General features: G+C 45.3%; 1 protein-coding gene across 2 annotated transcripts in view; it reads right to left on the minus strand.

Annotated features, from left to right (window-relative positions):
* NUP85 (nucleoporin 85) overlaps window positions 1-2593 on the minus strand; it is a 30291-nt gene extending 27698 nt beyond the window's left edge. For both annotated transcript variants that reach the window (XM_044247456.1, XM_044247454.1), the window contains exon 1: window positions 2485-2593. In XM_044247456.1, coding sequence (XP_044103391.1) covers window positions 2485-2517 — 33 coding nt within the window. In that variant the 5' untranslated portion in view covers window positions 2518-2593. The remainder of the gene's footprint in view (window positions 1-2484) is intronic.
* Window positions 2594-13055: the final 10462 nt, after the last annotated feature.

Below are 13055 nucleotides of genomic sequence, written 5' to 3' on the forward strand. Positions count from 1 at the left end.
CTCAGTAGGGAGCCTGCTCCCCCCCCTCCCCTCTCTCTGCCTGCCTCTGTGCCTACTTGTGATCTATCTCTCTCTCTGTCAAATAAATGAATAAAATCTTTAAAAAAAGGAAAAAAAGGACAAGTGCAGTTAGTTCTGAGGAAGGGCTAATGCTGTCATTTACCAACTAAGCAATGTCTAAGAAGTCTTTATCTGTACTGTGCTCTAGAAATACAACACTGTATACTACAGTTACTACCCTCCAAAAGCTAGCAGTCTACTGAGGAAGTCCAATTTAAAAAAAAAAAAAACAGGCAGTGGGCGCCTGGGTGGCTCAGTGGGTTAAGCCTCTGCCTTCGGCTTGGGTCATGATCTCAGGGTCCTGGGATGGAGTCCTGCATCGGGCTTCTCTGCTTGGCATGGAGCCTACTTCCTCCTCTCTCTCTGCCTGCCTCACTGCCTACTTGTGCTCTCTCCCTGTCAAACAGATAAATAAAATCTTAAACAAACAAACAGGCAGTAAGAAAAGTGGGATAATGCTAGGGGCGCCTGGGTGGCTCAGTTGTTAAGCGTCTGCCTTCAGTTCAGGTCATGATCCCAGGGTCCTGGGATCAAGCCCCCCATCAGGCTCCCTGCTCTGTGGGAAGCCTGCTTCTCCCTTTCCCACACCCCCTGCTTGTGTTCCCTCTAGCACTGTGTCTCTTTCTGTCAAATAAAAAAATAAAATCTTTTAAAAAAAAGAAAGAAAGAAAACACCTCTCTGTAAGGCTGTGTCAACAGGTCAATCAATTTCCTTCCTGGTCTCCCCAACACCAGTGTGGAGCTGAGCTATCACAAGTCCATTACCACTGCTGGTGTTAAAAATATGCTTGGCTATGGGGCGCCTGGGTGGCTCAGTGGGTTAAGCCGCTGCCTTCGGCTCAGGTCATGATTTTGGGGTCCTGGGATCGAGTCCCGCATCGGGCTCTCTGCTCAGCGGGGAGCCTGCTTCCTCCTCTCTCTCTGCCTGCCTCTCTGCCTACTTGTGATCTCTCTCTGTCAAATAAATAAATAAAATCTTTAAAAAAAAAATATGCTTGGCTCATCTTCATTCAATTTGTAAAAGCAAGGCTAATTATCAAGGCTCAGTATTAAAGCAGTGACTCCCCAGGGTTGTGCAGGTTACTGGAAAGGGGCCCCCATCAAAAGACTCTAAGAGGAGGAGGGAAAGGCAAGATGATGTCTGAAAAAGTTACAGTGATTCTGATATTCTAATTTTTCTTCCCACTGCCACTGCCACAGCCTTGATATATAACATTTAAAGCAATTCATAAAGGTCTTAAAATTTTAACACGCCTGGGTGGCTCAGTGGGTTAAGCCGCTGCCTTCGGCTCAGGTCATGATCTCAGGGTCCTGGGATCGAGTCCCGCATCGGGCTCTCTGCTCAGCGGGGAGCCTGCTTCCTCCTCTCTCTCTCTGCCTGCCTCTCTGCCTACTTGTGATCTGTCTCTGTCAAATAAATAAATAAAATCTAAAAAAAAAAAAAAAGACTCTTGTTTAAAAAAAAATTTTTAACACGCTACAATAGTAAATTTTATAGAGTAACAACCCTCATTAACTGCTATTTACGATCTCGTGCCTCCTTTTGTCCAGTTAGCTTTGAAATGACCCCATCTTTGCTTTTGTCAGGCACTGCTTTTCCATCTGTTGGCTTTAGCAGAAAACCGGAGGCATCTCAACTTCTCAAAAGTAATAAATCCAAGATCAGGCAACCTGCAGTTCAGCGAAGCTTCCCACTTACCAAGAGCAAAGAGGTGCAGACCAAGCCAATAATGGACAGAAATATTTGCCCTAGCCAGCGAGGTAAGGGAAGGCTTTCCCAAGGGAGAGGGTGCTGGTTCTTGCATTTGAAAAGCGAGGAGATAAAGAGAAAAAGAGAGGGTTCCAAGGGGAGGATCGGTAGGTATCTCCTATCTAAACGCCAGGAATCTATTTTCGAACATCACAGATCGTTCACATTTGGCACTCTCTTGAAAGTCCAGACAGAACTGAAAGCAAGCAGGGCGGTAAGTACAAGAAGTCTCCGGGAACAAATACTTCTAGTAAATCCTGGGCCAGCACGGCACAAGAAGCAGCAGAAGCCAAGCCCATGGTGTAGCCACGTGAAACTTAGTGCCGCGGAAGATAAAAGCCCCTTCGACCTCGGCTGGGTTGGAGCCCGCTCATTACAGCACTAGTCCAACGGGAGAAGCGACAGAAGTGGGATGGGAAAGTCGGGAAGACAAGAGAGAGTGAGGGATGGAGTGAGGTCTCCGAGCCAGGCGTTTCTGAGGATACAAAGAAAGAGTAGACACCAAGCGACCACTGCGACCCGAACACGAGCACCTAGCTAATGGGACCTCCGAACTGTGGCTACTGAGCTGAAGGAGGAGGCCAGGAGCCTCGCGGGAGGTAGACAAGCCTACAGTGACAAAGCAGACACAATCCTCGGACCGCAAAGGCAAGACCGTTGGCGGGCGCCCTTACAGTGACGGTCGGCTCGCCGTCGAGCTCCTCCATAGCGCCTCGCCTCAGCCCCCTGGAACTTGCGTGGCCGCGGACGCTCCCGGCTCAGGCCTCCCGCTCACAGCCGCCTGAGAGAGAGGACCCCCCCCTGGCGAGCGCCTCGTGCACTGCCTGCAGGTCCAAGCGCCCAACGCCGCAGGGGCCTCTCCTCTCGGCCACGATCTTCCCTCCGCGATACTCTACACATGTCCCTCCTTCCTGGCCGGCGACAACGGGATAGGGAAAACAGAGCCAGAGCAACCGGTCCACAGAGTAACCCTTCAGCCCGCTCAGGCGCCGCTGCGGACAGCCCCGCGCCGGGCCGGGAAAAGGCCCCCGGAGAGGGCGGGAGCCGCGGCAGTGCTGCTGCGCGTGCGCGGACTGGGGCGGCTGCTCTGGGGCGAGCGCTGGCCCTGAAGCCGCAGTGAGCGAGCCCGTGGTGTCTGTGGGCTCTGGCTGTGCTCGCCCCTCTTGGGTCTGCAAGTTAAGGTCGTCGCAGCTGCTTCTCTGAACGGTGTCCAGTCCTTGCCCAGTCCCCGTCGGTGCATGGGGTTTGGGTACGAAGGCGGTTGCCGCCCACTCCCACCCCCGAAACGCTCGTAAGGCACGCAGACAAAATTAAAGCGGCTGAAACAACTGTGAAATCGAGACAGCTGGGCTAGCTTAATTGAATACAAATACTAGTTTGTTGTCTCACCAAAGCAAAGCAGAAAAGAGGACTCAAATCAGGGAATCCCAGACCTTGTTATGGAAAGCTCAGAAGTGCTCCAGTAACTTAAAGGAGTGATTTATTTCGTAAATGCCATATTTGCAAATACACAGGGAAGAGAACAGGACTTTCTAAGTTAGCAAATAAGTTTTTTAACGAATTGAAGATAATAAGTCTTAGGAAATACTGTCTGAAAATGTAGCAGCTGCTTTTATTTAGAGAAGAAATTTGATCTGAAAACAAAACAACTTCAAAACGCTCCCTTCCCTGAGGTTCTTCTGAACAGCGTATTTGCATGGGTAGAAAAAGAGGACTTGGAGTGATTAGGAAAATCCTGTCACACCAATAGTTCGTTCTTTTGAAGTACAGATTGTGAAGCAAGGGAAGAAAAATCCTTGTCTCTGAAGACTGCCATCCATAGGAAGAACTTTAATGCAGTTTTGCACAAAATTCTGCACTGTTCTACCGTCTGTGTCTTAATGCATTTTCCAAATGTTTGTTTCACTGATCTGAGTATTTCGAACAGCAGTGGTGTAGCTACGAAGTATGAGGAAAGTATTCATGCCCATTTTCCAGGGAGTAAAAAGAGTCCTAATATTTTCTGAAAGTAAAACGAACATTCAGGGGGTGCCAGGCTGGCTCCGTCAGTAAAGCATGCAACTTTTCTTTTTCTTTTTTTTTCCTTGGGGGGGGGGCATGTGATTCTTGATCATATCGAGTATAGAGATTACTTAAAAATAAAATCTTGGAGGGGCGCCTGGGTGGGTCAGTGGGTTAAGCCTCTGCCTTCCGCTCAGGTCACGATCCCAGCATCCTGGGATCAAGCCCCACATGGGGCTCTCTGCTTAGCAGGGAGCCTGCTTCCTCCTCTCTCTCTCTCTGCCTGCCTCTCTGCCTACTTGTGATCTCTGTCAAATAAATAAATAAAATCATTAAAAAAATACAATAAAATCTTGGGGTGCCTGTGTGGCAGTGGTTTAAACATCGGACTCTTGATTTTAGTTAAGATCATAATCTGGGTGGTGAGATCAAGCCTGGAACGGGGCTCTGCCTTTAGCATGGAACCTGCTTAAGATTCTTTCTCTCCTTCTCCTTTCACCTCTCCCCCACTCTCTCACTCTCTCTCAAAAAATAAAATTAATTAAAAATAATAATAAAGGGGGCGCCTGGGTGGCTCAGTGGGTTAAGCCACTGCCTTTCGACTCAGGTCATGATCTCAGGGTCCTGGGATGGAGCCTCGCATCGGGCTCTCTGCTCAGCAGGGAGCCTGCTTCCCCCTCTTTCTCTGCCTGCCTCTCTGCCTACTTGTGATCTTTCTCTCTGTCAAATAAATAAATAAAATTTTTTTTAAAAATGATAATAATAAAGGGGCACCTGGGTGGCTTAGTCAGTTAAGTATCTGCCTTCGGCTTGGGTTATACCAGGGTCCTGAGATCTGGCCCTGCCTCAGGCTCCTTGCTCAATGGGGAGCCAGCTTCTCCCTCTTGCACTGTCCTTCCCCCCCCCGCCCCCACTGCTCATGCTCTCTCTGTCTCACTCTCTCAAATAAATGTAATCTTAAAAAAGAATAATAACAGGATGAAAGACCAAAAAGAAAAACCACCTTTCTCAAAGGGAGACCTGAGAAAAAAAAACTATTTGAATGACAAAAGACCTTGGAAAATTTTAGTAGTATAGCTTCTTGATATTTTAAAACTGTCTTTGGGGTGCCTTGGGTGCCTTAGTGGGTTGGGCCTCTGCCTTTGGCTCAGGTCATGGTCTCAGGGTCCTGGGATGGAGACCCACATCAGGCTCTCTGCTCAACAGGGAGTCTGCTTCCCCCCACTCCCTCTGCCTGTCTCTCTGCCTACTTGTGATTCTGTGTGTGTGTCAAATAAATAAATAAAATCTTAAAAAAAACCTGTCATTTGTAAGGTGTCTGGCTGGCTCAGTCACTAGAGCATGTGACTCTTGAGCCTGGGGTTGTGCGTTCAAGCCCCACGTTGGGTGTAGTGATTACTTAAAGATTAAAAAAAAATTCCTGAAAAGACTCATTTGAAAGTAAGAGAAGCATTGAAATTGTCTGACTTAGGGCTGGATAATACTGGGAAAAAGTACTGGAAACGTTTTGGCGGCGCTTGGGTGGTTTGGTTGGTTGGCATCTGCCTTCGACTCAGATCATGGTCTCAGGGTCCTGGAATTGAGCCCTGTGTCCTGCACCCTGCTCAGCAGGGATTCTGCTTTTCTCTCTTCCTTTGTCCCTCCCGCCTGCTCACAAGTGAGTTCTAGCTCTCTCTCAAATGAATACATAAATATATATATATATATATATATTTATTTATTTATTTATTTATTTTAAAGGAAGATGTCAGGCTCCATTCTAGGATCTTGGGATCATGACCTGAGTTGAAGGCAGATGCTTAACCAACTGAGGCACCCAGGTGCCCCAAGAATGATGTTTCAATTACATAGTTTATAAATCCTCTTTCTCTTGGGGCACCTGGGTGGCTCAGTCATTAAGCGTCTGCCTTTGGCTTGGGTCATAATCCCAGGGTTCTGAGATTGAGCCCCCCAACAATCTCCCTGCTCAGTGGGAAGCCTGCTTCTCTCTCTCCCACTCCCCCTGCTTGTGTTCCCTCTCCTGCTCTGTCTTCTATCAAATAAATAAAATCTTTTTTAAAAATCCCCTTTTTCTTCTATATAATCATAAAGGAATACTTCTGGAAAAAAACCAGATGATCAGTATACAAATCTTTTTGTCTTCTTTGCCCTCCCCAGGCTCCTCCTCTCCTTATATCGGTTGGTTTAACTCCTGAATTCCTGTATCTATACTGAAGGCTCTTCAATTATGCAAGAGAAATTTCAACTTGTGGTATATGAGAACCCAAGAAAGACAGAATAAAATATGTTTGGAGTCAAATGAAAATCTCCTAAAACAGAACATATTTATTGCCCAAAAGTCAAACCAGAAATCACTTTCAGTCACTCCAAAGTCAAACTAAGAATCATTCTCAGATCAAGCCAGAAGAATTGTGCTCTAGCACAATAGCTGTAGATGTGGCCTATACAAAAGTGCTAAGTGGATGGGTGCCTGGGTGGCTCAGTGGGTTAAGCTGCTGCCTTCGGCTCAGGTCATGATCTCAGAGTCCTAGGATCAAGTCCCGCATCGGGCTCTCTGCTCAGCAGGGAGTCTGCTTCTCCCTCTCTCTCTCTCTGCCTGCCTCTCTGCCCACTTGTAATCTCTCTCTGTCAAATAAATAAATAAAATCTTTAAAAAAAAAAAGTGCTAAGTGGATACATTTCATCCATCCTAGTAAAATCAAATCTCCCTAGCCTACAGAGGAATAAATACATAATTGTATCAAGCAACATACCTATTTTGGAAACAAGGTAGAAACCTACAATCAAGGGGGGGGCCTGGGTGGCTCAGTTAGTTAAGCATCTGTCTTTGGCTCAGGTCATGAACCCCGGGGGCCTGGAATCCAGACCTCCACTGCATCTCGCTCCCTGCTCAGTGGGGAGTCTGCTTCTGCCACTCCCCCTGCTTGTGCTCTCTCACTCTCATTCTGCCCACTCTCAAATAAATAAATAAGTAAATAAAATCTTAAAAAAAAATAAAACCAACAATAAACTTCGGCACCTGGGTGGCTCAGTGGGTTGAGCTTCTGCCTTCGGTTCAGGTCTTGGTCTTAGGGTCCTGGAATTGAGTCCCACATCGGGCTCTCTGCTAGGTGGGGAGCCTGTGTCCCCCCCCCCATCTGCTGCCTCTCTACCTACTTGTGATCTCTCTTTCTCTCAAATAAATAAATAAATTCTTTTTTTTTCCCAATTTATTTATTTTCAGAAAAACAGTATTCATTATTTTTTCACCACACCCAGTGCTCCATGCAAGCCGTGCCCTCTATAATACCCACCACCTGGTACCCCAACCTCCCCACTTCACTCCCCTCAGATTGTTTTTCAGAGTCCATAGTCTCTCATGGTTCACCACCCCTTCCAATTTACCCAAAAGCACATACCCTCCCCAATGTCCATATCCCTACCCCCCTTCTCCCAACCCCCCTCCCCCCAGCAACCCACAGTTTGTTTCGTGAGATTAAGAGTCACTTATGGTTTGTCTCCCTCCCTATCCCATCTTGTTTCATGGATTCTTCTCTAAATAAATTCTTTTTAAAAAACTTTATTTCAAATAACTTCAGTACAAAAATGGTACATGAATTTTTATATGTGCTATACATAACAAAAAAAATTTCTCCTATTGACCTATTGGACCAGAAAATTCTATGTTGTAAGAGCCGTCCTGTGCATTGCAGGATGTTTAGAATCCCTGGCTTTTACCCACTAGATGCCAGTAATACCCCTCAACAATTTTAACAACTGAAAGTGTCTCTAGGTATTCTCAGTGTTCCCTAGGGGACAAAAATCACCTCTGCTAAGAATTGCTGGTATTGATGTTCGACCGTAGAGGAACAGAGGAACAACTAAATCTAACAGCAATGAGATTGCTTAGCTATTTCAAAGAACTATGAAGAACATGGAAAACTCTCTCAAGATGTTTTAAAATGTTCACCGTTTTTGTCCGTATAATTGTATTTCCAGGAAATGATCAAGGACATTTTGAATAATGACCGGAAAAAAGGAAGTAATCTAAATGTCCCACAGAAAAGCCTTATGTAATCATTAAAAGGTAATTGTAGCAAAATTTTATGAAAATAAAAGTAAAATTTCATAAAAAATAAAAGATATCTATCAATATTCATATAGAAAAAAAGACTAGGAAAGAAGGGCGCCCGGCTGGCTAAATTGGTAGAGCACGTGACTCTTGGTCTCAGGGTCATGAGTTTGAGCCCTACACTGGTAGTAGAGATTACTTCAAAAGAGAATTTTGGGTGCCTGGATGCCTCAGTCCTTAAGTGTCTGCTTTTGGTTTGGATCATGATCCCGGTGTCCTGGCATGGAGCCCCATATCGGTCTCTCTGCTTGGCGGGAAGCCTGCTTCTGCCTCTCCTACTCCCCCTGCTTGTGTTCCTTCTCTCGCTGTTTCTCTCTGTCAAAAAATAAATAAGATCTTAAGGGAAAAAAAAAAGAGAGAGAGAGAGTGTGTCTTTAAAAAAAAGAAAAGAGGGGCGCCTGGGTGGCTCAGTTGGTTGGACGACTGCCTTCGGCTCAGGTCATGATCCTGGAGTCCCGGGATCGAGTCCCACATCGGGCTCCCAGCTCCATGGGGAATCTGCTTCTCCCTCTGACCTTCTCCTCGCTCATGCTCTCTCTCACTGTCTCTCTCTCAAATAAATAAATAAAATCTTAAAAAAAAAAAAAAGAAAGAAAAGAAAGAAAGAAAGACTAGCAGGAGTGAGTACTGCTACCTTAACATAAAAAAAAAGTCATCTTTCAGGGTGCCTGGGTGGCTCAGTGGGTTAAAGCCTCTGCCTTCAGCTCAGGTCATGATCCCAGGGTCATGGGATCTAGCCCGGCATGGGGCTCTCTGCTCAGCGGGGAGCCTGCTTCCTCTTCTCTCTCTCTCTGCCTACTTGTGATCTGTCAAATAAATAAATAAAATCTTAAAAAATAAATAAATAAATTTTTAAAAAATAAAATAAAAAAGTCATCTTTTATGAATTTGTAATTACTATGTAATGCACATGAAACTAATATAACATTGTTTATGTTAACTAACAAATTAAAAACTTCAAAAAAAAGAAAAGAAAGAAGAAGTCCTCTTTTAGGGCTGCCTGGGTGGCTCAGTTGCTTAAGTGACTGCATTTGGCTCTGGTCATGATCCTGGAATCCCTGAATCGAGTCCCACATCAGACTCCCTGCTCGGCGGGGAGTCTGAGTCTCCCATTGACCTCTCTCCTCTCATGCTCTCTCTCTCTCAAATAAATAAATAAAATCTTTAAAAAAAAAAAAAGTTCTGGGGCGCCTAGGTTGCTCAGTGGGTTAAGCCTCTGCCTTCGGCTCAGGTCATGATCTCAGGGTCCTGGGATTGAGCTCCACATCAGGCACTCTGCTCAGCGGGGAGCCTGCTTCCCCCTCTCTCTCTGCCTGCCTCTCTGCCTACTTGTGATCTCTCTCAAATGAACAAATAAAATCTTTTTTTTTTTAAACATTTTATTTATTTATTTGTCAGAGAGAGAGGGAGAGAGAGCGAGCACAGGCAGACAGAGAGGCAGGCAGACGCAGAGGGAGAAGCAGGCTCCCCGCCGAGCAAGGAGCCCGATGTGGGACTCGATCCCAGGACGCTGAGATCATGACCTGAGCCGAAGGCAGCTGCTTAACCAACTGAGCCACCCAGGCGTCCAAATAAAATCTTAAAAAAAAAAAAAAAAGTCCTCTTTTAGCATGTTTACCAGATAATTTTAAATTCAAAAGTAAACCAAAAATTTTTCTACAGTATATTACAATTAACATTTCTACAATTATATAAAGACATTTACATGTGGATAAAGACCAAATTAAAATTGAGAGACAAGGGGCGCCTGGGTGGCTCAGTGGGTTAAGCCGCTGCCTTCGGCTCAGGTCATGATCTCACGGTCCTGGGATCGAGTCCCGCATCGGGCTCTCTGCTCAGCAGGGAGCCTGCTTCCCTCTCTCTCTCTCTGCCTGCCTCTCCGTCTACTTGTGATTTCTCTCTGTCAAATAAATAAATAAAATCTTTAAAATTGAGAGACAAGGAGCACCTGCGTGGCAAGTTGGTTAAGTGTCAGACTCTTGATTTCAGCTCAGGTCATGATCTTAGGGTTCTGAGATAAGGCCCCAAATAGGACTCCACGCTGAGCAAAGAGTGGGCTTCAGGGTCTCCCTTTCCCTCCCCTTCTGCCCCTCCCCCATCTTCCCACCCCTGCACCTTTGCTCACAGGTGTGCATGCGCACGCACACTCTTTCAAGTAAATAAAAGCTTTAAAAATAAATAAATAACATTGAAAAATAAGTGGACAAAATTGAGAGATAAGTGTGATATTATGGGAATGTGAAGGAATTAAAATCTTTTATCCTTTATTTTATTTACTTATTTATAAGTATTTATAAATTATTTACTTATTTATAAGTGTAGTCTCCACACCCATTGTGAAGCTTGAATTCACAACCCCAAGATCATGAGTTGCATGCTCTACCAACTGAGCCAGCCAGGCGTCCCCCCAATTTTTATTCCTTTAAAAAATAATTCCCGGGATGCCTAGGTGGTTCAGTGGGTTACACATCTGCCTTTGACTCAGGTCACGAACCCAGGGTCCTGGGATCAAGTTCCACATCAGGCTTCTTGCTCAGCAGGGAGCCTGCTTCTCCCTGTGCCTGCCACCCCCCGTCCTGTGTTCACCCCACCCTCAACAAATAAATAAAATCTTTTAAAAATAAAAGTAAAGGAGCGCCCGGGTGGCTCATTTGTTAAGTGTCTGCCTTTGCATCGGGTCATGATCCCAGGGTTCTGGGATCCAGCCCCACATCGGACTCCCTGCTCAGCAGGAAGCCTGCTTCTCCCACTCCCTCTGCTTGTGTTCCCTGTCGCTGTGTCTCTCTGTCAAATAAATAAATAAAATCTTTAACAAAAAATAAAAATAAAAATAATTCCCTGGAACACCTGAGTGACTGTCATTTGGGCATCTGACTCTTGATTTCAGACCAGGTCTTAATCTCAGGGTTATGAGTTCAAGCCCCATATTGGGCTCTGCACTAGGCGTGGACCCTACTTAAAAAAACAGGGACACTTCTGCGGCACAGTCGGTTAAGTGTAGGCCTTCAGCTCGCTTGGGTCATGATCCCAGGGTCCTGGGATCGAGCCCCATATCATGTTCCCTGCCCATGGAGATACTGCTTCTCTCTTTTCCTCTGCTGCTCCCCCTTCTTATGCGCTAGCTCTCTCCCTCCATCAAAGAAATTAAAAAGCTGTAAAAAATTTTTTTAAATTACAAAACTACAAAATAAAAATAAAAGTAATTTCCTGATAAATGTTTTAAACACATACATATATATGTATATTGATACATATGTATATGTATATTGATACATATATAGATACATACATATGTGCACATACACACATAAGGCCTTATTTGTGAGAACTTGCTTTACAGCCCCATGTAAGACTTCAGGTTGAGAAATAAAATTATAAATGTGACAAAGTCACTACTGGAGGAGTAAAAGCTGTTCTAGTCCTGTGGCTTTCAAATTTCAGGGAGCTTCAGAATTATCTAGAGTGCTTGTTAAACCACTGACTCGTGGAGTCTACCAACAGAGCTTCTTTTTTTTTTTTTTTTAAAGATTTTGTTTATTTGACAGACAGAGATCACAAGTAGACAGAGAGGCAGGCAGAGAGAGAGAGGGAAGCAGGGCCCCCGCTGAGCAGAGAGCCCCATGTGGGACTCGATCCCAGGACCCCGGGATCATGACCTGAGCCGAAGGCAGCGGCTTAACCCACTGAGCCACCCAGGCGCCCCTCAACAGAGCTTCTTATTCAGAAGGTCTAGGGTACCACCCGGAGATTTGCACTTCTACCCAATTCACAAGTAGAGGTGATGTTGTTGCCCAAGGGACCACTGTTCGAGAACATTCTGCCAGCTATCTTCTCCACCGCAGGGTGAGCAGAATCACTCACAAACAGGAGCTTGAAGAGTATAGATATATATTTTTAAACATTTAATTTATTTATCTGAGAGAGAGAGAGAGACATAGCGAGAGAGGGAATACAAGCAGGGGGAGTGGGAGAAGGAGAAGCAGGCTTCCCGAAGAGCAAGGAGCCCGATTTGGGGCTTGATCCCAGGACCCTGGGATCATGACCTGAGCTGAAGGCAGAGGCTTTAACCCACTGAGCCACCCAGGTGCACCAATTTCTGTTCATTTTATGGAGCAAACAGCTTTGAGTCACTGGGCCCTGCTAGAGTCCGGAAATGGACAGAGATGGACAGAAAAGGACTGGAGCATTAACGGGTTAGAATAAATTGTCATTCTAGTGTAGAAGCTGCATTCAGGAAACCCACTGCAGGCACTTTTGGTTTTCTCATGACAAGTACTATGTAAGTATTGTATTGCTCTGTCAGTAAATATTTATTGATCACTGGGTATCAGGACTTTGTTACCTGCTGAGACTACAAAGATGAATAGCAATGATACCTGCCTTCAAAAAGGTCCTTACAGGGCCATCCTCTAAGTCATGTGTGTGCAATATGTATATTACTACATAGTGATGTATGGTATTGTGATGTGGGACAATATTTCCCTACAGTTATACCCCAGCTGACACATTTAAAGTGCAATATAGCAGGTTCTTGGCTTTGGCTGTTGGCACTATCTTGAGTCCCATCTTTGCCATGACGCAAAGATAGAAAGCTGGAAGTTTTCTATAATATCACTGTTCTGCCTCCAGATTTCCTGCAGTATTTAGGCATTCAGTATTCAGTGTTCTTACAGTGTTCACACACATAGCTCAAGGACTCAACTAACCTTTGTTAGAATGGGAAGGAAATTTGATGTTATAAACTACACGCTTTAGTTGTCTATGTTATAAATTCAGTTATGTGTTTCTTGGGGTTTTTCGCAAAGACTTAAAGCTCTAAATAAGACTCTGTGATTCTTGGGGCGCCTGGGTGGCTCAGTGGGTTAAGCCGCTGCCTTCGGCTCAGGTCATGGTCTCAGGGTCCTGGGATCGAGTCCCGCATCGGGCTGTCTGCTCAGCAGAGAGCCTGCTTCTCTCTCTCTCTCTCTGCCTGCCTCTCCAACTACTTGTGATTTCTCTCTGTCAAATAAATAAATAAAATCTTTAAAAAAAAAAAAAAAAAAAAAAGACTTAAAGCTCTAAATAAGACTCTGTGATTCTTGGGGCGCCTGGGTGGCTCAGTGCGTTAAGCCGCTGCCTTCGGCTCAGGTCATG

Source organism: Neovison vison, chromosome 5 (genome assembly GCF_020171115.1).
Source record: "Neovison vison isolate M4711 chromosome 5, ASM_NN_V1, whole genome shotgun sequence".
NCBI lineage: Eukaryota > Metazoa > Chordata > Mammalia > Carnivora > Mustelidae > Neogale > Neogale vison.